General features: G+C 38.8%; 4 protein-coding genes across 5 annotated transcripts in view; 3 read left to right on the top strand and 1 right to left on the bottom strand.

Moving 5' to 3' along the window:
- The window catches only part of LOC149692228 (uncharacterized), a 29,850-nt gene that overhangs the window by 2,778 nt on the left and 12,314 nt on the right, over positions 1 to 14,758 (bottom strand). Inside the window, exons 1-2 of one of the 2 annotated variants that reach the window (XM_089867924.1) lie at positions 14,078 to 14,682; positions 13,912 to 13,995 (exon numbers count right to left, since the gene is read on the bottom strand). The gene's annotated coding sequence lies outside the window, so the exon portion shown is untranslated. Of the gene's footprint in view, positions 1 to 13,911; positions 13,996 to 14,077; positions 14,683 to 14,758 lie in introns of those variants that run through there. The other variant, XM_089867925.1, reaches the window with a different exon arrangement.
- Positions 63 to 6,345, top strand: LOC149692233 (dual oxidase 2-like). Its single transcript, XM_089867535.1, has 25 exons — positions 63 to 201; positions 280 to 429; positions 504 to 665; positions 724 to 905; positions 1,074 to 1,302; positions 1,369 to 1,535; positions 1,602 to 1,668; positions 1,732 to 1,828; positions 1,891 to 2,057; positions 2,116 to 2,479; positions 2,552 to 2,676; positions 2,740 to 2,952; positions 3,018 to 3,131; positions 3,179 to 3,387; positions 3,490 to 3,675; positions 3,739 to 3,961; positions 4,023 to 4,116; positions 4,184 to 4,359; positions 4,413 to 4,509; positions 4,569 to 4,762; positions 4,819 to 5,049; positions 5,111 to 5,204; positions 5,267 to 5,316; positions 5,380 to 5,661; positions 5,741 to 6,345. The coding sequence occupies exons 1-25, from the start codon at positions 63 to 65 to the stop codon at positions 6,052 to 6,054; spliced, it is 4,326 nt and encodes a 1,441-aa protein (XP_089723661.1). The 3' UTR covers positions 6,055 to 6,345.
- On the top strand, positions 6,092 to 6,802 carry LOC149692232 (dual oxidase 2-like). The gene is made up of 4 exons (XM_089867534.1): positions 6,092 to 6,187; positions 6,249 to 6,404; positions 6,471 to 6,599; positions 6,680 to 6,802. Exons 1-4 carry the CDS (start codon positions 6,092 to 6,094, stop codon positions 6,800 to 6,802), a joined length of 504 nt encoding a protein of 167 aa, XP_089723660.1.
- LOC149692231 (dual oxidase 2-like) lies at positions 6,976 to 14,177 on the top strand. Its single transcript, XM_089867930.1, has 29 exons — positions 6,976 to 7,275; positions 7,350 to 7,499; positions 7,586 to 7,747; positions 7,806 to 7,984; positions 8,047 to 8,251; positions 8,317 to 8,483; positions 8,542 to 8,699; positions 8,758 to 8,860; positions 8,931 to 9,209; positions 9,267 to 9,448; positions 9,525 to 9,646; positions 9,717 to 9,938; positions 10,007 to 10,120; positions 10,193 to 10,404; positions 10,476 to 10,661; positions 10,725 to 10,981; positions 11,060 to 11,119; positions 11,188 to 11,448; positions 11,511 to 11,707; positions 11,770 to 12,000; positions 12,073 to 12,116; positions 12,180 to 12,229; positions 12,288 to 12,337; positions 12,397 to 12,678; positions 12,740 to 12,969; positions 13,024 to 13,182; positions 13,258 to 13,413; positions 13,470 to 13,601; positions 13,927 to 14,177. Exons 1-29 carry the CDS (start codon positions 7,140 to 7,142, stop codon positions 14,047 to 14,049), a joined length of 4,809 nt encoding a protein of 1,602 aa, XP_089724056.1. The 5' UTR covers positions 6,976 to 7,139; the 3' UTR covers positions 14,050 to 14,177.

Raw genomic sequence — 14,758 nt, 5'->3', positions numbered from 1 at the left:
TTACATTTTACTTTAAGACGAATAAAGTTGTTTGACATATCGTATCGAGGGTAAATGGAAAAATGGCGGGAGTTTTACAAATCTTCTGTTGTATTTTAGTTCTGGCTTTAGGTTTAGTGGATGGTCAAGAGAAGACTCCCAATGCGACAAAGCCGCCAAAGAAAATAATTCCGAGAACTGAGGCTCCGGTAATACCAACGGGTAAACACTGTTCATTATTATTATTTTTTATTTTTTGATTTGATTAAAGTCGAATTTAACAGAAACATTCTCTTTAAGTTGCACCAGAACCGCCACAAACTGGATTTCAAACGAAAGATGAGTTTCTAGACAGTTTGATTGGTCTAGAAAGTGATGGACCACCTACGGAATACCAATCTTTCAATGGATGGTACAATAATCCTTCCCACCCCGAATACGGTTCAGTTGGTAACAAAATAATTAAAAATTACTCAACTTAAAAGTGCATGGCCTTCTAAAAAAATGTTTAATTTATTTGACAGACAGCCAACTTCTTCGATTGTTCCCCCCTTTTTACAGCGATGGTGCTTACGAACCATGGATGAATAAGCGCCCGAATCCGTTTGTCATCAGTGACCAAGTATTCGCGGGAAAGTCGGGTTCACTTTCAGAAACGGGGAAAACGGCTTTCGTCGCGATTTACGGTGAGTTCTGTTACATTATCTAAAAATGTCTTTGAGCTTATTGACTAATTACAAGCAGCGCAACATGTTTTCGATGAGATTGTGGGTGCGGAGAGACCAAGTTGTCCACCCGAAAAGATATTCTATCAACTACCAAAAGGTCACTTTTATCGTAGTCAAACCAAGCACACAATCGTGCCTGTTAGAAGGCACAGGTACGATACCACTTCCGGTAGTTCACCGAATAATCCCAGACAACAGGTTTGTGCTTAAGGAAGGTACTCGAAGAGCTAGTTCCTTGTCCCTTAAAGAACCAGAAATAAATCATTTCAAAGGGGAGATGCGATAAAGATTTGGATGGGGGGGATTGTTGCTATTTAAAGTATTAGGTATAGTTAGAAAGGGTTCAAACGCGGCTTCAATTATCAGACACTCATTTTATTTAACCATAAGTTGAATGAGATTACCGCGTGGATCGACGGAAGTTCAATATATGGGACATCAAAAGGATGGTCGGACTCCTTAAGAAGTTTCAAAGATGGAAAACTGAAAAGTCATGATAAATCCGCGTCTTTACCGGCTTTAAATAATGGGTTGCCGTTAAACAACCCGGTTCGACCAGACGATGGCAAACTCAAACCATCAAGTCGACTTTATCGTAAGAATTAATCCCGCTTACCTTAACCCTTTACACCCGTGGTTCAAAATAGGGTTTTGGGTGCAGGTTTAGGTAACGCTAACTCAAACGAAAACCCAGCCCTACTTTCATTGGGAATTCTATGGTTTCGGTTGCATAATGAGATCGCTGAAGTCATGAGAAACAGGCATCCAACTTACTCCGATGAAAGATTGTTTCAAAAAACCAGAAAACTGGTTGTTGCAATATATCAGGTTTGTAATTTTTGTTTTTCAATATTAGTAGCAGTTTAACAGATAAATTGTGGATTCAATTTTCAGCAAATTACAATGTACGAATGGTTGCCAGCGTTTTTAGGAGAATCTGTTCTTCCCTACACGCAACAAAGTAACTTTGAACAATTTAATTTTATAAACAATTCTTGACCAGTTTTGACGTAATTATACGTAGATTACGTCCCGTGTATTGATCCTGCTATAACTCAAGAGTTTCTAACAGCTGCAAAATACTACATTCATACCCTGTTAACCCCGCAATTACCTTTAAGGTATATTACATGTACGCCATTTTTAATTCTACTTGAAAATAATTTTAATTTACGCTTAACAGAAATTCGGGTTGTGAGATGTTCAGATCCAACGCCCTTCAAGTTTGCGATCATTTCTGGAAATCGGAAGAAACGATAACTAAAGCAGAGGATCCTGATTCGATCTTGTTGGGTTTAACAACTCAACCAGCCGAAAAGGACGATAATATAATCGTGGACGATTACAGAGGTATTTACTATTACATTTTAAGTTCTTAGCTCAGTATTTCACAAAATTTTTGTCACAGTGTTTTACCACGGACCTCCGGAGTTTACTAGACGCGACCGGGTGGCTTTGAACATCGCAACAGGTCGCGACCACGGTTTGACAGATTACAAGACCGCCAGACTCTGGATGGGTCTGAAATCCTTCGAAACCTTTGGAGAAATGGCCGAAATTTGTTCCAATATATCTAGAGTTGCACCACAGTTATTTAGCGATGTTCTTCCCAAATTGTACAATGGTAATACGGGATTGGTTGACTTTTGGGTAGGAGGAATGCTGGAAACGGAAGCTGGAAGACCGGGCGAGTTATTTAGAATAATAATTAAAGAACAATTTGAAAGAATACGGAACGGAGATCGATTTTGGTTCGAATATAAAAGAAACGGGTATCGTAACATTGTATAATTTTTACTCATAAGGCATGCAGAGTTCTAAATGATAATAACAATTAATTATAGACAATTCAGCGAAACGCAGATTAGAGCGATTAAATCCATTCGAATGAGTCATTTACTACGATTCTTAACAATGGATGAAACCAACGTTGAAGTACAGGACAATGTTTTCAGGCTACCATCGCAAAGTAATTAAGTTTACACGCACAACTCAAATTACAAAAATTTAAACATGAAACATTTTTCCACAGCAAATCCCGGATTTAGTTACCAATGTAAATTAAAACTTGGCCTTTCCAATTACGATTGCGTCAACGCCGACGGAACACGTGACTCTTGCTCATTCTTAAATTTAACCGGTAATAAATTAAACAAATGCAGTCCACCAACGTCTTTCGATTTCTTCGAGGGTAGCGAAGCAGCCTTGATTCTTACCTTCATATCACCCATAGTTTTCATATTTGGTAATAAAATTATCCCTTAGTTGTAATTGCCAACTAAATTCTAAAGACGTCTATTTCGTGCGCAGTGTGTATTGGTATACTGTATTACATGGTAGAGACTAGACGACGCGAATTTAGCAGAGTTAGAAGAACGAGCGTAAGAAAGAAGAAGGAAACATTGGATCCCGATTCCATCATTGGTATAATCGCAAGTACTTTCATTTACCATTCTAATGTGTCTAAACTAAACTGGTAAACGCAGTAACGGAATGGATGGGTAAGAAAGAAGGCACCCGTCAGGTTATTCTGAAATACGAAAAGAAAAGCATCGTTCTTCGTCAACTGCATGGTCCCAAAGTCAGATCCATCGATTTATCGAGAGCGGATTCAATCGAATTTCAAGTTGGCACCGGGTTTGATTACTTGTTGATAAGGGTTCCCAGAGAATGCGATTTGGTCAGTGCACTAATACCATAAGTAGAATAATATTATTATTCTACTTATGCTAATACGCGTTAAAAATTTCAAAAAATACTTATTTACAACTGTCTTCGGTAGATTCTAAAATTTGACGAAGCGGAAGAACGGGACACCGTCATTTCGCAGTTAGAAGCTTATCTCGGCTCCATTGGGGTTGGACGTAAACGTAAGGAAATCAACTCCAAGAATCTGTTAAAGAACTCAGTGACCAAAGCAGACAGACAAATGGAATTGGAGAGATTCTTTAGAGTAGTGTTCGCGCAGGTATTTAAACCCTTTCCAGGTGGAGACCAGAGCATTCTTGATATAACTGCCGTTTCTGGCTAGGCATTCAACATCAACCAGGAAAAATTCGAAGTGGTCCATTTAGACGCCGATCAAGCCAGAGATATAATCTACACGGAACTGACAATTCACGAATTTGCCGAGGCATTCTCCTTACGTTCGGACGCTGTTTTTGTCCAGCAGATGTTTGCCTTAGTGGACAGCGGCAATAAAGGATACATAACGTTCAGAGAATTTTTAGATATAATCGTAATTTTTGCAAATGGTAGGTAGGCTTCGGAATTTTTGCATGGTGTAATGAAAAATAACTTATAAATTGCATACAGGTTGTGCCGAGAAGAAAATGAAACTCATGTTCGATATGTACGATATTAATCGTCTTGGAACCTTAACTCGATGTGATTTTGCATCAATGATCAAGTAATTACATTACCATAGTCGATACAAAGCACGTTCTATAACAAGTGTTCTATGATTTAAAATGTAGGTCACTCTTGGAGCTCGCGAATCACACACTTTCGGAAGAGCAGGTAAAAACGATCGTAACATCCATGTTCAAACACGCCAATTTGGACAATAAGGAGACAATCACCTTCGAGGACTTCAAACACTTAATGTCCGATTATAAGGAAGAACTGGGATACGCTCAACTAACCCTAGAAAGTAACGTGAAAGTGTAAACAAACAAAATATATCCTAACGATAGTTTTGATCAGGTGGAGGTCCAGGTATTCAAACGTCCCAAATAACTGCCCCAACGAAACGACATAGCGCTGTTACCAGAGCTGAGGATACTGTACTTAAAGCATATAAGTGCGTGTGAGGACTGTTAACACTGTGATACATTTGATTAACCATGAATTAAAATACAGCTCGCGTAATGGACAACCTGACACGCCACCGGAAGGCGAAGGTCATATCAAATTAGAAGCTTTATCGAAAGAATACAGTCCCAGGAGTGTATTTTGGACTACAGTAGTGAGATACGCGGAGACGTACTACTTGCACATCTTTTGGATTACTTTGTACACTCTCTTCATGTTCGGACTATGCATTGAAAGATACTGTAGGTTTTTCGTGAAAGATCTTTAAAGATTACTTAATCATATAAATTCCTTTCAGTTTTTGCGTTGGGACGGGAACACAATGGTCTTCGAAAAATATCTGGTCATTGGGTTAGTGTCGCACGTTCATCGGCTAGCGGTTTGATGTTCGCCTACTCGACTATTCTTTTGACCATGTGTCGTAACACGATTACGATACTTAGAGAAACCGTCCTGCATAAATACATTCCTTTCGACAGCGCTGTTTGGTTTCACAAATACATCGCGATATGGGGTCTTATATTCTCGGGTATTTTTAAACCAACGCTAATTACAACCAATTAATTTTAATATCTAATCTAAAACTTCAGTTATTCATACGGTGGGTCATGCTTTAAACTTCTACCAAATTTCGACGCAATCCGCTGACGACCTGAACTGCTTGTTTCGAGATTTTTTCCATTCGTAAGTGGACTGCGATAACAAATAATTTCTTAGTCTATTAATACTTATCTTGCGTCTTACAGAAGCCACGAGCTACCCAAAATAACGTACTGGGCTTTTCAAACTATCACGGGTACGTTTTTAGCTAAACCCTAATAGCAAATTCAGACATTATTTAATTAAATTACTCTGAAAGGTTTAACTGGAGTTATTCTCGTTGCGATTGTAACAATCATGTACGTTTTTGCCCATAATTACGCTCGGAGGAACGTATTCCAAGCGTTTTGGATCACTCACAACCTGTACCCTATCTTCTACATTCTAATGATTCTGCATGGTTTGGGTCGAGTAGTTCAGGATCCGATATTTTATTATTTCTTCTTGGGACCGTTATTGATTTTCGTCATTGACCAGTTAATCAGTATAAGCAGAAAGAAGGTGGAGATAGCAATAATAAAGGCCGTTCCCCATCCTTCTGGTCAGTAGAATTGAACAAAAAAACATTCATTACTCTTAAAACACGTGATTAAAGAAAAAAAACGTTTTGTTGTAAATAGAGGTCTTGCAATTGGAATTCAAACGACCGGCGAACTTTCAATACAAGAGTGGTCAATGGGTGCGAATCGCTTGCCCAATTTTAAGAACGAATGAGTTTCATCCATTCACATTATCATCGGCACCCCACGAAGAGAACCTCTCCTTGCATATACGAGCAGTTGGTCCATGGACAAGCGCTTTACGCAAGGTTCTAAGTCCCGACGCGATACAAGACCATCCATACCCTAAAGTAATTCATAATGAACCTCTTTCTGTAAAAGCTAAATCTAATTTAACTTGTTCCCAAGATCTACTTGGACGGGCCATTTGGTGAGGGTCATCAAGACTGGTTTCAATACGAAGTCTCCGTAATGGTTGGTGGAGGAATCGGTGTCACCCCTTTCGCCTCAATTTTAAAGGACATTGCCCATAAATCGGCTTTGAATACTAAAATCCCTTGCAAAAAGGTAAGTTTCTTTTCTTTCGTTTCAATGCTTTTTGGTTTAAAAATAGAAACCCCGTATACAGGTATATTTTCTATGGGTGACGAGAACTCAAAAGCACTTTGAATGGCTAACCGATATCATAAAATCGGTTGAGGAACGGGACAAACAGAGATTGGTATCGGTACATATCTTCATCACGCAATTTTACCAGAAGTTCGATCTGAGAACCACAATGGTGGTACGTATCTTAATAAGTCAATTAAAGAGTATGTCGATTTAGTAATGACTGTTCTTTCTACTTAAGTACATTTGCGAGAGACATTTTCAACGTGTTTCAAACCAAAGTCTTTTCACTGGTCTCAAGTCAATTACGCATTTCGGTCGACCGGATATTAAACTTTTCTTAAGTTCACTTGAGGAAGAATATCCGGATGTAAGTGATAAGTTTTATCACCCCTTATTGAGTCATTCTTCTAGACTACTTTTAGATAAAATTACTTCTGACAATTAAAGGTACGAAAAGTTGGAGTATTTAGTTGCGGACCCTCACCCATGACCCTTGGAGTCCAACAAGCATGTGACGAACTCAACAAACAAGAAGGAATGATTTTCGTCCACCATTTTGAAAATTTTTAAATATATAATTACGAAACTTTTATTATGTATTTAACCTAAACAGTAAAAATATTATCTATCTTGCGAAATTATTTGCTTGTATGAGCGGAAGAATATTTTATTTTCCAAGAAGGAACTCCAGGGTAAAAATAAAACGGAAGTACATACCATCCGGTGCATTTTCTTTTTTTATTTAGGATGGAGTGTCGCCTCGGCCTTATCTCGCGTTTTGGAAATTTTGACGGAAATACGTTTAGTATAATCCCACACATACAATTTAGTTATGGAATATTGATAATATCCATTAAAGAAATTTTAGTCTGTCTCATGGTTAAATTGAAATTCATCACGAGACGAGATGACGCGCTGGAAGTCCGTCTTCGCGCTTTACTTTATCGTAATTACAATTTGCTTGACCATGTCACGAGGTCAAGATACAGTTGTATTTCCCACTGTCACACCCACCGAACCAGATCCATTAACAACACCGCCAGGTAAAATTTGTAATATAAATAAAAATTTTACACTTATTCATAATTGAGGTTAAACGGTGAAATTACTAAACTAGATACACAGGGTGATGATGAACCACCTTTGGTAAGTAAAGATGGGCTTCTGGATTGGTTGGTCAGGGATACTCAAGATGACCATCACGTGGAATACGAGGGTTACGATGGATGGTATAATAATCCCACCCATCCGGAACTGGGATCAGTGGGTAAATTAACTTTTTGGGATTTGGTTGCCAACAAAGATTAGACAACGGTCCAAATTTTGACAATACATAACTTATCAAATGAGTAGACAGTCAATTGGTCCGCCTTTTACCACCGGCATACTCGGACGGTGTCTACGCACCATCAGGATATGATAGACCAAATCCGTTACATCTCAGTAGAATGCTTATGAATGGAACAGGTGGACAAATGTCCAATACAGGAAAAACGGCCCTTCTTGTGTTTTTTGGTAAGCTAATTCACATTAAATAAACAGCCTCACTTAACTACAGCCCTCACCATGACAGGGCAACAAGTAGTTGAAGAATTATTGGATGTCCAAAGACCAGGATGTCCTCCTGAATATTTTAATATTAAGATACCGGAAGATCACGAATATAAGAGCACGGGGCATACGGAAATGCCCGTTTTGAGAAGCCGTTATGACGTCCGGACTGGACAGTCACCCAATAACCCGAGGCAACAGGTTAGAATTAATCTATATTTAAATTAACTGCGCACGCGTAATAGCGACGGGAACATTTTCAGATTAACGAGATAACTCCTTGGATAGATGGTGGCTTAACATACGGTATTTCTAAAGGCTGGTCTGACGGACTGAGGTCATTTAAAGACGGTCTCCTAATCAGTTCTAAGGATGGAAAATACCCAGCTTTAAACGATATAAAATTACCAATGGCCAATCCTCCTCCACCGAGGGATCATATATTAAAACCAGTTGAAAGATTCTATCGTAGGTTACCCTCAACTATAAAGCAAATAATCTCGAAATCTAACCGCAGTTTAAAAACAAAACAGGATTGGGTAACCCAAGAGGTAACGAAAACCCTTTTCTTTTGACGTTCGGTGTGTTTTGGTTTCGTTGGCACAATCTACTGGCCAAAGCCCTTAAGAGACGACATCCCAATTGGAACGATGAAAGGTTGTTCAACGAAGCCAGAAAATGGGTCATCGCTTCTCATCAGGTTGGTAACTTATCACACCATTACGTAACGTGCAGGTTAATAACGCGTTCTATAACAGCATATGGTAATTAACGAATGGCTACCGGAATGGCTCGGAAAAGGTCTTTCACCTTACAAAGGTTACGATTCCAGCATTGATCCGGGAATTGCACACGAATTTCAAACAACTGCCATGAGATTCGGGCACACTTTGGTGACCTCGGGAGGTTATAGGAGGTACAAAGTTAAATGTAGCATATGTTAAGCATATCTATTGGATATTTTATTTATATAGGTCTGGTGTAAAAGGTGGCTGTAAAGTATACGAAACCACCAGGATGACGCACTTTGCGGGACATAAGGCAGTTCGAACTTGCAACAGTTTCTGGAATCCCAGGGTAAAGTATTAAAGATCATATATATTTTTGAAAAAATTCTGACAATGGGTAATTAATTCTTAACCAATAGGAAGCAGTTGAGGAACACGATATAGACGCTTTAATATTGGGATTGGCTTCTCAAGCGAGCGAAAAAGAGGACAATGTCATTGTCGAAGACCTTAGGGGACGAGTTTTCGGTCCTCTGGAGTTTTCGAGGCGTGATTTAATGGCCATCAACATTCAAAGAGCTCGAGATCACGGACTGCCAGATTACAAAACGGCTAGAAGAGTTTTAAAATTAAAAACATTCGATAGCTTCTCCGAGATGGCCAAGCTATGCTCCAATGTCTATAAACTGCACCCCGAGGTTTGGCTCCTTACACATATAAGATTTTTTAAACCGCAGTAATAATTTATGCCGCAGATATTTGATCGAATTTTACCCGAAATATACAAAAACAACACTGACATAATCGACATATGGGTCGGCGGAATCCTGGAAACCGAGGAAACTCGCCCGGGTGAATTATTTCGAACCATCATTGAAGATCAAATGCGGAGAATTAGAGATGGGGATCGATTCTGGTTCGAAAACCAGGATAACGGGTACGCCTCAATTAGCACTGTCTTATGTTATTATGCAAATATAAATATCTAACAACCAGGCCATTATATTCCTAAGCCTCTTCACTGGTAAACAAGTGGAACGAATTAAGAAAATCAACATGTACAATCTCATATGGGCTATTACGGACATAGAACACGGGGATATACAAAAAAATCCATTTCGCTTACCAGCAGATTGTAAACTTATAATACGTTCAATATGAATTTTGTAGAAACAGTACTAAATAACAATTCTTTCGTTTAACAGCCAACCTTGGACTAAACGATATCTGTAAAACTAATCTGAATATGTCAAGATATCCGTGCTTAAATGTCAAGTCTAATAAGTTCGAAACCTGTTATTATCTAACACCATTGGCACCACCCGATTTGGTGTCCCAGTGTAAACTCCCCGAAACTTTCGACTACTTCTCCGGAAGCGAAGTTTCCTACGCTTTAACCTTTGTGGGGATCGGTTTATTCATAATTGGTATTTAGTGTCTCGATATTGATATCACGTTCGAAACTGATGGTAATTAAATTTATACTAATTTTAAGGATGTTTTGTCTTCCTATTTCAACTAACAAGAAAGCAGCGAATGATTTTAAATAACCTTAGGAGAAAAAATACCAAAAATAAAAAGAAAACCCTCGGGGACAATACTAATCCTGGTATGATAAGTTTATACTCGTACACTTAGTTGAAGCTTTGACAAATACCTTTAAAATTGGCTATAAATACAGCCGTTGAATGGATTGGAAAGAAAGAAGGCACCAGACAAGTAATACTGAAGTTCAATGAAAATAAAATTATAACCATACATCGTTTAAACGGCGAAAAAGTTCGTTTCATCGATTTGACCAGAGTGGGTACCATTGAACTGCAAGTGGCAGTAACGGCAGGCTACCACTCGGCTTATTACATTCTAATTAGAGTCGCTAGAGAGTACGATCTGGTACGTCGTTAGCGTAATTGATAAGTTCACGGAAATTAATTATAACCTCTTAATGGTTTTTGTTTCGAAAGGTTTTGAAGTTTGATAGTGCAAACGAAAGAGACAACTTCATACGATCTTTGGAAGAGTATTTGGGTAATATCGGTGTTGGACGTCAAAGAAGGGAAGTCACCATCCACGGAATTATAAATGGTGCAATAACCAAAGCGGAAAGACAGAAAGAATTGGAAAAATTCTTCAGAGTCGTTTTTGCTCAAGTAATTTTAAAACTATACACTGGAAGACGATGATGTCAAAATTAATTTTGGAAACATTTTTAGGCCTTTAATATCGAGCATAACAAGCACGAACTTCTGCATCTGGATTCAACTCAAGCTCGAAACGTTATTAACACCGAGATTACACTTTTCGAATTTGCAGAAGCCCTTTCTCTAAGACCTGACGCGGTTTTTGTTGAAAAAATGTTTTGCATGGCTGATAAGGAAGACAAAGGATATATTTCTTTCAGAGAGTTTCTCGATATTATTGTCGTCTTTGCTCAAGGATCACCGGAAGATAAAATGAAGCTCATGTTTGAGTAAGAACAAGTCATTTAATTCGTGTAAAACCATTCGACTAACCAAAATATCTTTCCTATAATCCTTGAAATATTTAGCATGTACGACATTGACCATTCGGGTAAGTTATCAAGCGAGGAATTTTCGGTGATGATCAGGTTAGTTTCAACTCTTAACCGTAATAATGCGATAACCCCTAATGCAACAAACTGGGCCATTCCTTCAGGTCAATGATAGAACTTGCCAATGAGAGTCTACCATCGGATCAGTTAAACATACTATTGTCGACTATGTTCAAAAACGCCGGCTTGACCTCCAAACAAGATCTAACCTTCGACGATTTTACAAAATTGATGGCCGATTACAGATCGGAACTCGGTTACGCTCAATTGTGTTTAGGGGGTGTTCGAGCACCAATGCAAACCGAAGTTAAAGCGAGACAAAGCGCAATTATCAAAGCTCACGTCGACTTGTACAGAGCTTACAGGTAATGAGTATAACATTTTCAAACCAAAAAGAACAAATTTCTAAGCAACAATACGACTATAGCTACACGAACGAGTTAGAACCAGAAGGCGAAGACACGGTTTACGATTCGGTTCCAATTGAAACTACGATTAAATCTCCTACGGATGATTCGTGGTTTATTCGATTTAAACGTTATTGCGATAATTATAAACTTCATATATTTTGGCTAGTCCTCTACACTTTGCTACTCTTTGGAATTTTCGTCGAAAGAATGTATTGTAAGTTTGATATGACACCTCTTATGGAGGACAACACTATATATGGAAAATATAATTTCTAGACTATTCGCTGGAACGAGAACACGGAGGTCTAAGAAAAATCGCCGGATTCGGCATCAGCGTCACCAGAGGTGCCGCTAGCGTTATGATGTTCACCTATTCGACCATCCTACTGACCATGTGCCGTAATTTAATCACGTTCTTGCGGGAGACTTTCCTCAAGAACTACATCCCATTTGATTACTTCGTAACTTTCCATAAATACATCGCCTTTTGGGGTCTCATATTTACAAGTATGTTTTAGGGTTAATACTTAATTAAAGTGTATCGCAAGTCAAGTCCGGTCAACACGTTTTACTTTTCAGTTATCCATACAATCGGACACGCCTTTAACTTCTATCATATCGCGGTGAGTTGTTTCTGATTTGCGGTACAATTAAATATCTAAAAACGTTTTCAATTTTCACAAAAGACTCAAACCGCGGACGACCTAACTTGCTTATTCAGAGACTATTACCACGCGTAAGTAAATTGGTTCAATATTACAAGTTCATGGTAACTATACTTGGTTTCATTTCAGAACTGACGAATTACCGAAATTTCATTACTGGTGTTATGGAACTATAACTGGTAATTGGAGTGAAAATATTTTAGAAACAAAGCGGCGTAAGGCAGTGATTTCAATACAGGTTTAACGGGCATACTTCTGGTTCTGGTGGTTGCCGTCATATATATATTTGCGCTACCATTTTCACGTCGAAACGTTTTCAAAGCTTTCTGGTTCACGCATAATCTTTACCCGGTTTTCTACATACTAATGACCCTTCATGGTTTGGGACGCGTTGTTCAGCGACCCTTTTTTTACTATTTCTTTTTGGGACCATTGTGCGTCTTCGTTCTCGACCAACTGATCAGCATTAGTCGCAAGAAAATCGAAATATCGGTTGTCAAAACGATAATTCATCCGTCAGGTAAGCTAAGCTATTTCTAGATTCAAAGTGCATCGAAAACAATTTTGAGTTTTTTTTGCAGATGTTTTGGAACTCAATTTGAAGCGACCGCCGAATTTTCAATATCGTAGCGGTCAATGGGTCAGAATCGCTTGTCCCCTACTAAACAGTGACGAATACCACCCCTTCACCATCTCATCAGCACCGAATGAGCAAAACATCTCTCTGCATATAAGGGCAGTTGGCCCATGGACAACTAACATTCGTCAATTGCTTGACCCTAATAACATTCAATTTCACGCCTACCCCAAGGTATATGCTTCGAAAAATAATACTGACGTATTCACAGATGATTGAAAATTACAGATCTACTTGGACGGACCTTTTGGTGAAGGGCATCAAGACTGGTACGAGTACGAAGTTTCAGTTTTGGTTGGTGGAGGAATAGGGGTGACCCCTTTCGCGTCAATTCTGAAGGACGTGGTACATAAGGCTTCCTCAAACACAGCCATTACGTGCAAGAAGGTGGGGACATAAGTTTAAAATCCAGCGTTTCAAAATTATCAATGGGGGTTTAAAAAACAATTTCCACGCTTGCAGATATACTTTATATGGATAACGCGTACTCAGAAACACTTTGAATGGATGACGGACATTATTCGATATGTGGAGAGCAACGATACTCAAAAATTGGTCGAATGTCATATATTTATCACCCAATTTTACCAGAAATTTGACCTTAGAACCACAATGCTTGTAAGTTCAAAGGTTTTGCTATTCTGAAGCCTATTTAACAGTTATTTTGATCGCAGTACATTTGCGAGCGACATTTTCAAAAGATATCAAATAGAAGTTTGTTCACTGGACTTCAGTCCATAACTCATTTTGGTCGGCCTGACATGAAGAGCTTTTTAAGTTCTTTGAAACGAACGTATAGCCAGAAGGTAACGACTCTTGATCGCGACGCGGAATAACTTGCAATCAGAGAGAATTTAGAAGAGGAGTGGAAGGCCACCCCCCCTTTGACTCTATTAAACGTGATGACGCCCAAAACAAGATGTCGCGCTGAGCTTTTTGGGGTAGGCGAGTTTCCGGTCACATGTTCTAAAATCTCTCTGTTACAAACGCATCATACCGGAAGTCGACCTGCCCAGATAACGTTTAGCAGACGACGTTGCGCTACATTCCAAACACCACCCTTTCCACTCCCCTTCTAAATTCTCTCTGTTGCAATAATAATAAAAATGTTTTTACCTGAAACATTCGTAGATCTCCAAAGTAGGAGTCTTTTCTTGCGGACCCCCTCCTATGACCTTGACTGTTCAAGAAGCTTGCGATCTATTGAATAAAACAGAAGGCATTAATTTCATCCATCATTTCGAAAATTTTTAGCACACAACAATAAAACTGGTATAATTACAGTTTGAATTGAAAAAATCTATATTCGTTTTCAGTAGCCTCAAATTCGCAACAATCTAATTTTTTTGTCGAATTTTTTTTTAATTAAAAATTCAATTTGATTGAACATTCATTTCGACTAGTATTTCGGGAATTATTTCAAAGTTGTTAAGCCTAATTTCCTTCAATTACGACAAATTTGCTTAATTATAATCGATAAGTTATCGTTATCTTCGTGTACCGTGACGCCATTTGAACTTTGCTGAAATAATTAGACTTATAAGAATTTTGGGAGTATGCGCCCGGCGCCCCTCGGTGTGGGGGAGTTAACAAAAAGAACCCCCATCCGAGCTCGGGCCTATAATGCGAAGCGGTATCCTATCCTTGGGCCTGGCTTGCCTCTATGCTTATATAGCGTTTTCCTTTGGTCCTCGCGGAGCGCTCCCAAGGAGCAATAAAAATGGTAGTAGTAGTTTCCAGCTTCGTTAAAGACTGTTTTTGAAGAATAGGATCTCCTTGTTTTATTCCTCCATGGGAGCGCTCCGCGAGGACCCAAAGGAAAACGCTATTAGACATCTTTACAGACATTAAAGCAGACGATGTTTCAACAACAACACCAACGGCATTAGCTAATAACAGGAAGGTCTCCTTAAATATTGCTCCATAGCAGCATCTAAACTTGTAGTTCAAGATCAACGTTCGT

Source organism: Phalangium opilio, unplaced genomic scaffold, assembly GCF_054372755.1.
Source record: "Phalangium opilio isolate 3A_F unplaced genomic scaffold, DU_Popi_V2 ptg000024l_1, whole genome shotgun sequence".
NCBI lineage: Eukaryota > Metazoa > Arthropoda > Arachnida > Opiliones > Phalangiidae > Phalangium > Phalangium opilio.
This window is presented reverse-complemented; position numbering and strand designations above follow the sequence as displayed.